The 15,114-nt window shown below is 47.1% G+C and overlaps 1 protein-coding gene across 7 annotated transcripts in view; it reads left to right on the forward strand.

The window, feature by feature from the left end:
• nek3 (NIMA related kinase 3) overlaps window positions 1-15,114 on the forward strand; it is a 35,849-nt gene that overhangs the window by 2,662 nt on the left and 18,073 nt on the right. For 6 of the 7 annotated variants that reach the window (XM_036965247.1, XM_036965253.1, XM_036965250.1 and 3 more), the window contains exons 3-8: window positions 5,837-5,930; window positions 7,737-7,834; window positions 8,781-8,864; window positions 9,737-9,804; window positions 13,104-13,190; window positions 13,666-13,720. In XM_036965247.1, coding sequence (XP_036821142.1) covers window positions 5,837-5,930; window positions 7,737-7,834; window positions 8,781-8,864; window positions 9,737-9,804; window positions 13,104-13,190; window positions 13,666-13,720 — 486 coding nt within the window. The remainder of the gene's footprint in view (window positions 1-5,836; window positions 5,931-7,736; window positions 7,835-8,780; window positions 8,865-9,736; window positions 9,805-13,103; window positions 13,191-13,665; window positions 13,721-15,114) is intronic. The other variant, XM_036965252.1, reaches the window with a different exon arrangement.

A 15,114-nucleotide genomic window follows, 5' to 3' on the forward strand; every position in this document is an offset into this window, starting at 1 on the left:
TCCGGTACCGCTTGCCGTGCCGTAGCAGAGAGAATAGTCTACCGTTGAAGTCGGAAGTTTACATACACTTATGTTGGAGTCATTTAAACACATTTTTCAACCACTCCACTAATTTCTTGTTAACAAACTATAGTTTTGGCAAGTCAGTTAGGACATCTATTTTGTTCATGACACAAGTAATGTTTCCAACAATTGTTTACAGAGAGATAATTTCAGTTATAATTCACTGTATCACAATTCCAGTGGGTCAGAAGTTGACTGTGCCTTTAAACAGCTTGGAAAATTCCAGAAAATTATGTAATGGCTTTAGAAGCTTCTGATAGGCTAATTGACATAATTTGAGTCAATAAGGAGTGTATTTCAAGGCCTACCTTCAAACTCAGTGCCTCTTTGCTTGACATCATGGTAAAATCAAAATAAATCAGCCAAGACCTCAGAAGAAAAATTGTAGACATCCACGAGCCTGGTCCATCCTTGGGAGAAATGTCCAAATGCTGAAGCTACTACGTTCATTTGTACAAACAATAGTACACAAGTATAAATACCATGGGACCACGAAGCTGTCATACCTCTCAAGAAGGAGATGCGTTCTGTCTCCTAGAGATGAATGTACTTTAGTGTGGAAAGTGCAAATCAATCCCAGAACAACAGCAAATGACCATGTGAAGAGGCTGGAGGAAACAGGTACAAAAGTATCTATATCCACAGTAAAACGAGTCCTATATCGACATAACCTGAAAGGCCGCTCAGTAAGGAAGAAGCCACTGCTCCAAAACCACCATAAAAAAGCCAGACTACAGTTTGCAACTGCACATGGGAACAAAGATCGTACTTTTTGGAGAATTGCCCTCTGGTCTGATGAAACAAAAATAGAACTGTTTGGCCCTAATGACCATCGTTATGTTTGGAGGAAAAAGGGGGAGGCTTACAAGCTGAAGAACACCATCCCAACCGTGAAGCACGGTAGTATTTCGCTCCACTCGCATTAACATCTGCTAACCATGTGTATGTGACAAATACATTTGATTTGATTTGGTGGCAGCATCATGTTGTGGGGGTGCTTTGCTGCAGGAGGCACTGGTGCACTTCACAAACTAGATGGCATCATGAGGTATGAAAATGATGTGGATATATTGAAGCAACATCTCAAGACATCAGTCAGGAAGTTAAAGCTTGGTCACAAATGGGTCTTCCAAATGGACAATGACCCCAAGCATACTTCCAAAGTTGTGGCAAAACGGCTTAAGGACAACAAAGTCAAGGTATTGGAGTGGCCATCACAAAGCCCTGACCTCAATCTTATTGAAAATACTGAAAAAAGTGTGTGTGAGCAAGGAGGCCTAAAACCTGACTCAGTTACACCAGCTCTGTCAGGAGGAATGGGCAAAAATTCACCCAACTTATTGTGGGAAGCTTGTGCAAGGCTACCCAAAGCGTTTGACCCAAGTTACACAATTTAAAGGCAATTCTACCGAATACTAATTGAGTGTATGTAAACTTCTGACCCACTGGGAATGTGATGAAAAATAAAAGCTGAAATTAATCATTCTCTCTACTATTATTCTGACATTTCACATTCTTAAAATAAAGTGGTGATCCTAACTGACCTAAGACAGGTTTTTTTTTAGTAGGATTAAAATGTCAGGAATTGTGAAAAATGTAGTTTAAATGTATTTGGCTAAGGTGTATGTAAACTTCCGACTTCAACTATGTGACCATGGTGGCTTGAGTCTTTGACAATTTTTAGGGCCTTCCTCTGACGCCATCTGGTATAGAGGTCCTGCATGGCAGGAAGCTTGGCCCCGGTGATGTACTGGGCCGTACGCACTACCCTCTGTAGTGTGGTCGGAAGCCGAACAGTTGCCATACCAGGCGGTGATACAAACCGTCAGGAAGCTGTCGATGGTGCAGCTATAAAACCTTTTTGAGGATCTGAGGTTGTTTGTGCCATATTTTGGTTTTCTTGCAGGGCAACGTAACAGCCGTGGTAGTCAAAATATTGACCTGCCTTGTATTTTTATACATATACCCTAAACATGATGTTTCATTTCTTAACTCAGGAACCACACCTAATGGTAGGTAAGCAGACCAGACTCTATACCCTAAACATGATGTTCATTATTTAACTCAGGAACCACACCTGATGGTAGGTAAGCAGACCAGACTCTATACCCTAAACATGATGTTCATTATTTAACTCAGGAACCACACCTGATGGTAGGTAAGCAGACCAGACTCTATACCCTAAACATGATGTTCATTATTTAACTCAGGAACCACACCTAATGGTAGGTAAGCACACCAGACTCTATACCCTAAACATGATGTTCATTTCTTAACTCAGGAACCACACCTAATGGTAGGTAAGCAGACCAGACTCTATACCCTAAACATGATGTTCATTATTTAACTCAGGAACCACACCTAATGGTAGGTAAGCAGACCAGACTCTATACCCTAAACATGATGTTCATTATTTAACTCAGGAACCACACCTATGGTAGGTAAGCAGACCAGACTCTATACCCTAAACATGATGTTAATTTCTTAACTCAGGAACCACACCTAATGGTAGGTAAGCAGACCAGACTCTATACCCTAAACATGATGTTCATTATTTAACTCAGGAACCACACCTATGGAAGCAGACCAGACTCTATACCCTAAACATGATGTTCATTATTTAACTCAGGAACCACACCTAATGGTAGATAAGCAGACCAGACTCTATACCCTAAACATGATGTTCATTATTTAACTCAGGAACCACACCTAATGGTAGGGGAGCAGACCAGACTCTATACCCTAAACATGATGTTCATTATTTAACTCAGGAACCACACCTAATGGTAGATACGCAGACCAGACTCTATACCCTAAACATGATGTTCATTTCTTAACTCAGGAACCACACCTTTGGTAGGCAAGCAGACCAGACTCTATACCCTAAACATGATGTTAATTTCTTAACTCAGGAACCACACCTTTGGTAGGCAAGCAGACCAGACTCTATACCCTAAACATGATGTTCATTTCTTAACTCAGGAACCACACCTTTGGTAGGCAAGCAGACCAGACTCTATACCCTAAACATGATGTTCATTATTTAACTCAGGAACCACACCTATGGAAGCAGACCAGACTCTATACCCTAAACATGATGTTCATTATTTAACTCAGGAACCACACCTATGGAAGCAGACCAGACTCTTTGGTCCTTTAAAAAAAACCTGTAAAATATTGTGTGCTGAAGCTTGGATAATAAAGTAAATGTGACTTTAGATGGCAACATAATCATGTTTGTTTCCATCAATTTCCCCAAGTGTGAAATCCGCTTCGTGTGTTGCTTCCTTGCCAGTATACGAACGAGTATCGCGATACTGGTATCGTCCCGGACCTACTGTGTGGAAGCACCTGATTTCAATATACATGTATATCTAGCTATATTACTTTGCATGTTTTCCTTTTGGCGTTAACCTACATGCATTTATCATAGTAACTACATCTGGTCTGTGGCTGAGCCTTCTTCTTCTTCTTCATGGCTTCTTAACACTGGACCAGCTCAGCACATATCAAAGCTGCAGGCTAAAGTTAAATCTAGACTTGGTTTTCTCTGTCCTAATCACTCCTCTTTCACCCCCAGCTGCTAAACTAACCCTGATTCAGATTACCGAGACGTTATTTGTAGATCGGCAGGTAAGGGTGCTCTCGAGCGGCTAGAACGAGCTGCAACAAACACTCAAACTGGACAGTTTTATCTCCATCTCTTCATTCAAAGACTCAATCATGGAGACTCTTACTGACAGTTGTGGCTGCTTTGTGTGATGTATTGTTGTCTCTACCTTCTTGCCCTTTGTGCTGTTGTCTGTGCCCAATAATGTTTGTACCATGCTACCATGGTGTACCATGCTACCATGTTGTGCCATGCTACCATTTTGTGCCATGCTACCATTTTGTGCCATGCTACCATTTTGTGCCATGCTACCATGTTGTACCATGCTACCATGTTGTACCATGCTACCATGATGTACCATTCTACCATGTTATACCATGATGTACCATGCTACCATGTTGTGCCATGCTACCATGTTGTGTTTCTACCATGTTGTGTTGTACCATGCTACCATGATGTACCATGCTACCATGTTGTACCATGCTACCATGATGTACCATGCTGTACCATTCTACCATGCTGTACCATGCTACCATGTTGTGTTGCTACCATGCTGTATTGTCATGTGTTGCTGCCTTGCTATGTTGTTGTCTTTAGGTCTCTCTTTATATAGTGTTGTCTCTCTTCTTGTGATGTGTGTTATGTCCTATATTTCTATATTTACCCTTTTGTCCGGACCTCTGACAGTCTCTATGGGGGTGCCACAGGGTTCAATTCTCGGGCCGACTCTTTTCTCTGTATACATCAACGATGTCTCTCTTGCTGCTGGTGTTTCTCTGATCCACCTCTACGCAGATGACACCATTCTGTATACTTCTGGCCCTTCTTTGGACACTGTGTTAACAACCCTCCAGGCAAGCTTCAATGCCATACAACTCTCCTTCCGTGGCCTCCAATTGCTCTTAAATACAAGTAAAACTAAATGCATGCTCTTCAACCGATCGCTACCTGCACCTGCTCGCCTGTCCAACATCACTACTCTGGACGGTTCTGACTTAGAATATGTGGACAACTACAAATACCTGGGTGTCTGGTTAGACTGTAAACTCTCCTTCCAGACTCACATCAAACATCTCCAATCCAAAGTTAAATCTAGAATTGGCTTCCTATTTCGCAACAAAGCATCCTTCACTCATGCTGCCAAACATACCCTCGTAAAAACTGACCAGCCTATTGATCCTCGACTTCGGTGATGTCATTTACAAAACACTCTACTCAATAAATTGGATGCAGTCTATCACAGTGCCATCTGTTTTGTCACCAAAGCCCCATATACTACCCACCATTGCGACCTGTACGCTCTCGTTGGCTGGCCCTCGCTTCATACTCGTCGCCAAACCCACTGGCTCCATGTCATCTACAAGACCCTGCTAGGTAAAGTCCCCCCTTATCTCAGCTCGCTGGTCACCATAGCATCACCTACCTGTAGCACGCGCTCCAGCAGGTATATCTCTCTGGTCACGCCTAAAACCAATTCTTCCTTAGTTCTCTGCTGCCAATGACTGCCAAAAATCTCTGAAACTGGAAACACTTATCTCCCTCTCTAGCTTTAAGCACCAGCTGTCAGACCAGCTCACAGATCACTGCACCTGCACCTGTACATTTTTTTTGCCTTTACCTCCCTTATCTCACCTCATTTGCTCACATCGTATATAGACTTGTTTCTACTGTATTATTGACTGTATGTTTGTTTTACTCCATGTGTAACTCTGTGTCGTTGTTTGTGTCGAACTGCTTTGCTTTATCTTGGCCAGGTCACAGTTGTAAATGAGAACTTGTTCTCAACTAGCCTACCTGGTTAAATAAAGGTGTTCTCAACTAGTCTACCTGGTTAAATAAAGGTGTTCTCAACTAGCCTACCTGGTTAAATAAAGGTGTTCTCAACTGGCCTACCTGGTTAAATAAAGGTGTTCTCAACTGGCCTACCTGGTTAAATAAAGGTGAAATAAATAAATAAAATATTTATATTGTATTTAATTATTTATTTCTATTTATTTTAATCCCAGGCCCCTGACCCCGAAGGAGGCTTTTTGCCTTTTGGTAGACTGTCATTGTAAATAAGAATTTGTTCTTAACTCACTTGCCTAGTTAAATAAAGTTTCAATAAAGGTAAAATAAATAATAATAACTACATATATTACATATAATAACTGTCTTTTTCAGACACAATCCAAGATGGCGAACACCAGAAGAGAAGCTGTGCTCCTGTCCAGGATGAAACATCCCAGCATAGTGGCCTTCAGGGACTCTTTTGAAGGTAGCCACAGTGAAATTGTCTATCTTGATTTTTGAAATGCAAATGCTTTGATACTGCCATCCTTGTCAGATTATGCAATCCCACTGGGCAAAAACTGGTTGAATTAACGTTGTTTCCACATCATTTCAACTGGGGTATAGGACTGGGACTGGGGTATAGGACTGGGACTGGGGTATAGGACTGGGCCTGGGGTATAGGACTGGGCCTGGGGTATAGGACCGGGCCTGGGGTATAGGACTGGGGCTGGGACTGGGGTATAGGACTGGGCCTGGGACTGGGGTATAGGACTGGGCTAGGGACTGGGGTATAGGACTGGGACTGGGGTATAGGACTGGGACTGGGGTATAGGACTGGGCCTGGGGTATAGGACTGGGACTGGGGTATAGGACTGGGACTGGGGTATAGGACTGGGCCTGGGGTATAGGACTGGGCCTGGGGTATAGGACTGGGCCTTGGGCTGGGGTATGGGGCTGGAGTATAGGGCTGGGGTATGGGGCTGGAGTATAGGGCTGGGGTATGGGGCTGGAGTATAGGGCTGGGGTATGGGGCTGGAGTATAGGGCTGGGGTATGGGGCTGGAGTATAGGGCTGGGGTAAGGGTATGGGGCTGGAGTATAGGACTGGGCCTGGGGTATAGGACTGGGACTGGGGTATAGGACTGGGCCTTGGACTGGGGTATAGGGCTGGGACTGGGGTATAGGGCTGGGACTGGGGTATAGGACTGGGACTGGGGTATAGGACTGGGCCTGGGGTATAGGACTGGGCCTTGGACTGGGGTATAGGGCTGGGGTATGGGGCTGGAGTATAGGACTGGGTATGGGGCTGGAGTATGGGGCTGGGTAAGGGGCTGGAGTATAGGGCTGGGTAAGGGGCTGGGGTATGGGGCTGGGTAATGGGCTGGAGTATAGGGCTGGGTAAGGGGCTGGGGTATGGGGCTCGGTAAGGGGCTGGGGTATGGGGCTGGGGTATGGGGCTGGAGTATGGGGCTGGGTAAGGGGCTGGGGTATGGGGCTGGGTAAGGGGCTGGGGTATGGGGCTCGGTAAGGGGCTGGGGTATGGGGCTGGGGTATGGGGCTGGAGTATGGGGCTGGAGCATGGGGTATGGGGCTGGGGTATGGGGCTGGGTTATGGGGCTGGGGTATGGGACTGGGTATGGGGCTGGAGTATAGGGCTGGAGTATAGGGCTGGAGTATAGGGCTCGGGTATAGGTATGGGGCTGGGGTATAGGGCTGGGGTATGGGGCTGGAGTATGGGGCTGGAGTATAGGGCTGGAGTATAGGGCTGGAGTATAGGGCTGGAGTATGGGGCTCGGGTATAGGTATGGGGCTGGAGTATAGGGCTGGGGTATGGGGCTGGGGTATAGGACTGAAGTATGGGGCTGTGATTGTGGTATGGACTGGGTAAGGGGCTGGAGTATAGGGCTGGAGTATAGGACTGGGACAACAACAAAATGTAATGAGAACAATGAATCAACATGGGAAAAATGATTTTGATTTGAAAAGTCATCAGTAAGGTTATTTTATATATTTTTAAATATATATTATTTTTTTACCCAACTTTTAACCTCAAACCAATGAGATGGTGTCATGTTTTTGGTTGATTTCATGTTAAATTCACATTAGTTGACAACTCAACCAAATGTAAATCGAATCTAGACGTTGAACTGACGTTGTCTGTGCCCAGTCGAATGCTTTTGTCCTGTTTATGTATGTAACTGAGTGTGGCTAATGAATGTGATACGGGGGGGGGGGTCTGGATATAGAAAACACTTCCACATAAAGTAGATCTTGTGTCTTGTCTCCTGTAGGCGACGGCCACCTCTACATAGTGATGGAATTCTGTGGTGGAGGAGACCTGCTCCAGAGGATACAACGACAGAGGAACACACTGTTCTCACAGGAAACAGTATGACACCTTAATTAATCAATTCATGGATTCATTAGGTCATTAGCTAACTCAGCCAAATGCAAATCTCAAATAGTAGACCAGTAAATGGTTTCTCCACTGTTTTGAAAACACTAACTGGTATATACTAAATGGTAGGGCAGTTGACGAACATGCCATTCAAAAAATAATAAAAATAATAATAATAATAATAATACAAATGTTATCCCTTTTTCTCCCCAATTTCGTGGCATCCAATTGGTAGTTACAGTCTTGTCCCATCGCTGCAACTCCCGTACGGACTCGGGAGAGGAGAAGGTCGAGAGCCGTGCATCCTCCGAAACACAACACAGACAAGCCGCACTGCTTCTTGACACAGCGCGCATCTGACCCGGAAGCCAGCCGCCCCAATGTGTCGGAGGAAACACCGTGCACCTGGCGACCTGGTCAGCGCGCATTGCGCCCGGCCCGCCACAGGAGTCGCTAGTGCGCGATGAGACAAGGATATCCCTACCGGCCAACCTACTGTGGCGGGCCGGGCGCAGTGCACGCTGACACGGTTGCCAGGTGTACGGTGTTTCCTCCGACACATTGGGGCGGCTGGCTTCCGGGTCAGATGCGCGCTGTGTCAAGAAGCAGTGCGGCTTGTCTGTGTTGTGTTTCGGAGGACGCATGGCTCTCGACCTTCTCCTCTCCTGAGTCCGTAGGGGAGTTGCAGCGATGAGACAAGACTGTAACTACCAATTGGATGCTACGAAATTAGAGAGAGAAAAAAAAAAAGAGTACATTTTGTATTTATTTTATTATTTATTTTTTAAAGAGTCCAGTCCTATGGCTGTTGTTTTATTTTCATTAACGGTCTCCATCCATAACCGTTAGTTTCGCGTTTTATATCGTCGTCCCTAACTTGTGTATCCTCTGAAACAGGATCCCACTCAGACTGTATTTCATGTCTATGTGTTACTAGATTCTGAAGTGGTTTGCTCAGATGTGTTCTGGTACGATGCACATCCATGACAAACGGGTCCTACACAGGGATCTCAAGTCCAAGGTAAAGTCCAGAGTGTTTACATGGCTACTGTTTCCGATTGGCAACGCATATATTTCCATACATTTCCATACATTTCCTTTTAAAGGTCACAGTGTGAGTTGCAGACGTGACGTTTAGCGTCCTGTTGCTGCCATTTTTTTTGGACATTTCTCTTGAGGAGGAGAATGTGCCTGAAGAATACTTTGTAAATAATGAACAATATTTTTTAAAATCCTGCTATAACAATTGGATGACTTTGGGTGTTTCAGTAAGCAATAATTTGATGCCTTCAATTGCTTTAGACTACTTTATTCAAAAATATATATATATTTTTTTGTTGTTGTTGTCAGTCCACATCTCAAGTGTTATTGTAATTGTAAGTGTAATTACGACATTGTTATTTACCCAAGTTCTCTCTGAACTCCGGAAACCGTCCGCAAGCTATTCTTTGTTGTTGTTGGCCGGATGCAGTAGTCTAGTGCGAGAGGAGAGAGTCTCTCAGACTGAAACATTCACACCGTTCATACTACCAAAATGATTTTCTAGTAGCTCGGCCAGGTTGTGAAAAATCCCCCAATTTACCGCACCGGTTTAAGACTGCCGATAGATCAGCGTTCTAACTCATGGCGCAATGACAGAATGACGCAATTTGCCACCATCTGCCATCCTTTACCACAAACTGGTGCCGCCCAGAAGGCTCAAAACTTTTAATTTTGAGGAACCACTATGTATTGTTAAGAGTCATTTCTGAGGGAAAAAAAAGCATTTACAGCTCTTTCACGTCATGTTTCACCTCCTAAATCTGGTGATAGAAGGACTCGGTGCCAGTTGAAGTTCTCTCGTTTTTACTGTCCAATGTTTTTTTTTTTATGGATTTGCTTCTCGTTTCTCAGAATATCTTCCTGACAGACGATGGCACGGTGAAGCTGGGTGACTTTGGCTCAGCCTGTGTTCTAAACAGGTACCAGAAGATGCTTCGTGCGCTAAGTCCGGTTCTTTATTACTATAATTATTCACTGAGTATACACAACATTAAGAACAACTTCCTAATATCCCCCCCTTTCGCCCTCGGAACAGCCTCAGTTTGTCGGGTCATGGACTCCACAAGGTGTGGAAACAGGGATGCTGGCCCCATGTGGACTCTACAAGGTGTTGAAAGCGTTCCACAGGGATGCTGGCCCATGTTGACTCCACAAGGTGTTGAAAGCGTTCCACAGGGATGCTGGCCCATGTTGACTCCACAAGGTGTTGAAAGCGTTCCACAGGGATGCTGGCCCATGTTGACTCTACAAGGTGTTGAAAGCGTTCCACAGGGATGCTGGTCCATGTTGACTCTACAAGGTGTTGAAAGCGTTCCACAGGGATGCTGGCCCCATGTTGACTCTACAAGGTGTTGAAAGCGTTCCACAGGGATGCTGGTCCATGTTGACTCTACAAGGTGTTGAAAGCGTTCCACAGGGATGCTGGCCCATGTTGACTCCACAAGGTGTTGAAAGCGTTCCACAGGGATGCTGGCCCATGTGGACTCTACAAGGTGTTGAAAGCGTTCCACAGGGATGCTGGCCCATGTTGACTCTACAAGGTGTTGAAAGCGTTCCACAGGGATGCTGGCCATGTTGACTCTACAAGGTGTTGAAAGCGTTCCACAGGGATGCTGGCCCATGTTGACTCCACAAGGTGTTGAAAGCGTTCCACAGGGATGCTGGCCCATGTGGACTCTACAAGGTGTTGAAAGCGTTCCACAGGGATGCTGGCCCATGTTGACTCCACAAGGTGTTGAAAGCGTTCCACAGGGATGCTGGCCCATGTTGACTCTACAAGGTGTTGAAAGCGTTCCACAGGGATGCTGGCCCATGTTGACTCCACAAGGTGTTGAAAGCGTTCCACAGGGATGCTGGCCCATGTGGACTCTACAAGGTGTTGAAAGCGTTCCACAGGGATGCTGGCCCATGTTGACTCCACAAGGTGTTGAAAGCGTTCCACAGGGATGCTGGCCCATGTTGACTCCACAAGGTGTTGAAAGCGTTCCACAGGGATGCTGGCCCATGTTGACTCTACAAGGTGTTGAAAGCGTTCCACAGGGATGCTGGTCCATGTTGACTCTACAAGGTGTTGAAAGCGTTCCACAGGGATGCTGGCCCCATGTTGACTCTACAAGGTGTTGAAAGCGTTCCACAGGGATGCTGGCCCCATGTTGACTCTACAAGGTGTTGAAAGCGTTCCACAGGGATGCTGGTCCATGTTGACTCTACAAGGTGTTGAAAGCGTTCCACAGGGATGCTGGCCCATGTTGACTCTACAAGGTGTTGAAAGCGTTCCACAGGGATGCTGGCCCCATGTTGACTCTACAAGGTGTAGAAAGCGTTCCACAGGGATGCTGGTCCATGTTGACTCTACAAGGTGTTGAAAGCGTTCCACAGGGATGCTGGCCCATGTTGACTCTACAAGGTGTTGAAAGCGTTCCACAGGGAGGCTGGCCCATGTTGACTCCAGTTTAACCCCCCCATGTTGACTCCAGTTTAACCCCCCCATGTTGACTCCAGTTGACCCTCCCATGTTGACTCCAGTTGAACCCTCCCATGTTGACTCCAGTTGAACCCTCCCATGTTGACTCCAGTTGACCCCCCCCATGTTGACTCCAGTTGAACCCCCCCATGTTGACTCCAGTTGAACCCCCCATGTTGACTCCAGTTGAACCCCCCATGTTGACTCCAGTTGACCCCCCCATGTTGACTCCAGTTGAACCCCCCCCATGTTGACTCCAGTTGAACCCCCCATGTTGACTCCAGTTGACCCCCCCATGTTGACTCCAGTTGAAACCCCCCCATGTTGACTCCAGTTGAACCCCCCCATGTTGACTCCAGTTGAACCCCCCATGTTGACTCCAGTTTAAACCCCCCATGTTGACTCCAGTTGACCCCCCCATGTTGACTCCAGTTGAACCCCCCCATGTTGACTCCAGTTTAAACCCCCCATGTTGACTCCAGTTGAACCCCCCCATGTTGACTCCAGTTGAACCCCCCCATGTTGACTCCAGCTGAACCCCCCCATGTTGACTCCAGTTGAACCCCCCCATGTTGACTCCAGTTGATCCCCCCCATGTTGACTCCAGTTGAACCCCCCCCATGTTGACTCCAGTTGATCCCCCCCATGTTGACTCCAGTTGATCCCCCCCCATGTTGACTCCAGTTTAACCCCCCCCATGTTGACTCCAGTTGACCCCCCCATGTTGACTCCAGTTGAACCCCCCCATGTTGACTCCAGTTGAACCCCCCCATGTTGACTCCAGTTGAACCCTCCCCATGTTGACTCCAGTTGAACCCCCCCATGTTGACTCCAGTTGAACCCCCCCATGTTGACTCCAGTTGACCCCCCCATGTTGACTCCAGTTGAACCCCCCATGTTGACTCCAGTTGAACCCCCCCATGTTGACTCCATTTGAAACCCCCCCATGTTGACTCCAGTTGAAACCCCCCATGTTGACTCCAGTTGACCCCCCCATGTTGACTCCAGTTGAACCCCCCCATGTTGACTCCAGTTGAAACCCCCCATGTTGACTCCAGTTGAACCCCCCCATGTTGACTCCAGTTGAAACCCCCCCCATGTTGACTCCAATGCTTCCCACTGGGAGGCTGGCCCATGTTGACTCCAGTTGAACCCCCCATGTTGACTCCAGTTGACCCCCCATGTTGACTCCAATGCTTCCCACTGGGAGGCTGGCCCATGTTGACTCCAGTTGAACCCCCCATGTTGACTCCAGTTGAACCCCCCCATGTTGACTCCAATGCTTTCCCACAGTTGTGTCCAGTTGGCTGGATGTCCTTTGGGTGGTGAACCATTCTTGATACAAACAGGAAACTGATGAGTGAAAAATCCAGCAGCATTGCAGTTCTTGACACAAACCGGTGCACCTGGCACCTACTACCATACCCGTTTAAAGGCACTTAAATATTTTGTCTTGCCCGTTCACCCTCTGAACGTCACACAATCCATGTCTCAATTATAAATCCTTCAACCCGTCTCCTCCCTTTCATTCTACACTGATTTGAAGTGGATTTAACAGGTGACATCAATCAGGGATCGTAGCTTTCACCTGGTTCACCTGGTCAGTCACCTGGATCCACCTGGGTTCACCTGGTCAGTCTACGTCACAGGAAAAGAGCAGGTGTTCTTAATGTTTTGTAAACTCAGTGTATGTAATAGATATTTTTTTTAGATGTTATTTCTCATTGCTTTAATGTCCTGTATTCTGTGTCGCAGTGCGAAGGCCTACGCTCACACATACGTTGGAACGCCTTACTATGTGTCTCCAGAGATCTGGGACAGTAAGCCGTACAACAACAAGAGGTTGGGTCATAATTACCTGTACAATGACATCCCTATTGATCAATGATTATATTTAAGCAATAAGGCCCAGAGGAAGGTGTGGTAGATGGCTAGTATATCATTGGCTAAAGGACACAGGATACAGCCCTTAGCCGTGATATATCGGCCATATACCACAACCCCCCTGAGGTGCCTTATTGCTGATATAAACTGGTTACCAACGTAATTAGAGCAGTAAAAATGTTTTGTCATGCCCGTGGTATACGGTCTGATATGCCACGGCTTTCAGCCAATCAGCATTCAGGGCTCGAACCACCCCGTTTATAATTCTGATTAACCCTACAATCTACTGTATCGAAATAATATATATTTGTGAATTATCCATTTTGTAATAGTTTAATTTTAAATGTAGGGATGTGTGAACTCTGTCGTTGTTACCTTGATGTGTGATTCCCATGCCATCTCGTGTGTGTGTGTGTGTGTGTGTGTGTTACAGCGATGTGTGGTCTCTCGGCTGTGTCCTCTACGAGCTCTGCACCCTGCGACACCCGGTACTCACACACTCTCACACACTGTCTCGTCTGTCTAAATAGTGTGTGTGTCTGTGTGTGTGTGTGTGTGTGTGTGTGTGTGTACAGTGGTTCAGCTGACTCCTGAAAGAACCATTGTTTCATAGTGAGGGAAGGACGGTGTCTTCAGCAGAGTTGAATTAGGATGTGTCCCAGCCCAGGGAGATGTAGCTGTCTGGAGATGTAGCCTGTAGCTGTCTGGAGATGTAGCCTGTAGCTGTCTGGAGATGTAGCCTGTAGCTGTCTGGAGATGTAGCCTGTAGCTGTCTGGAGATGTAGCCTGTAGCTGTCTGGAGATGTAGCCTGTAGCTGTCTGGAGATGTAGCCTGTAGCTGTCTGGAGATGTCGCCTGTAGCTGTCTGGAGATGTCGCCTGTAGCTGTCTGGAGATGTCGCCTGTAGCTGTCTGGAGATGTCGCCTGTAGCTGTCTGGAGATGTCGCCTGTAGCTGTCTGGAGATGTCGCCTGTAGCTGTCTGGAGATGTCGCCTGTAGCTGTCTGGAGCCGTAGCCTGTAGCTGTCTGTCTGGAGATGTCGCCTGTAGCCGTCTGTCTGGAGCCTGTAGCTGTCTGTCTGGAGCCGTAGCCTGTAGCTGTCTGTCTGGAGATGTAGCCTGTAGCTGTCTGGAGCCGTAGCCTGGAGCCGTAGCCTGGAGCCGTAGCCTGAAGCCGTAGCCTGAAGCCGTAGCCTGAAGCCGTAGCCTGAAGCCGTAGCCTGTAGCTGTCTGTCTGGAGCCGTAGCCTGTAGCTGTCTATCTGGAGCCGTAGCCTGTAGCTGTCTATCTGGAGCCGTAGCCTGTAGCTGTCTATCTGGAGCCGTAGCCTGTAGCTGTCTGTCTGGAGCCGTAGCCTGTAGCTGTCTATCTGGAGCCGTAGCCTGTAGCTGTCTATCTGGAGCCGTAGCCTGTAGCTGTCTATCTGGAGCCGTAGCCTGTAGCTGTCTATCTGGAGCCGTAGCCTGTAGCTGTCTATCTGGAGCCGTAGCCGTCTGGAGATGTCGCCTGTAGCTGTCTGGAGATGTCGCCTGTAGCTGTCTGGAGATGTCGCCTGTAGCTGTCTGGAGATGTCGCCTGTAGCTGTCTGGAGATGTAGCCTGTAGCTGTCTGGAGATGTAGCTGTCTGGAGATGTAGCCTTTAGCTGTCTGGAGATGTCGCCTGTAGCTGTCTGGAGATGTCGCCTGTAGCTGTCTGGAGATGTCGCCTGTAGCTGTCTGGAGATGTCGCCTGTAGCTGTCTGGAGATGTCGCCTGTAGCTGTCTGGAGATGTCGCCTGTAGCTGTCTGGAGATGTCGCCTGTAGCTGTCTGGAGCCGTAGCCTGTAGCTGTCTGTCTGGAGCCGTAGCCTGTAGCTGTCTGTCTGGAGCCGTAGCCTGTAGCT

This window comes from Oncorhynchus mykiss, chromosome 27 (assembly GCF_013265735.2).
Source record: "Oncorhynchus mykiss isolate Arlee chromosome 27, USDA_OmykA_1.1, whole genome shotgun sequence".
NCBI lineage: Eukaryota > Metazoa > Chordata > Actinopteri > Salmoniformes > Salmonidae > Oncorhynchus > Oncorhynchus mykiss.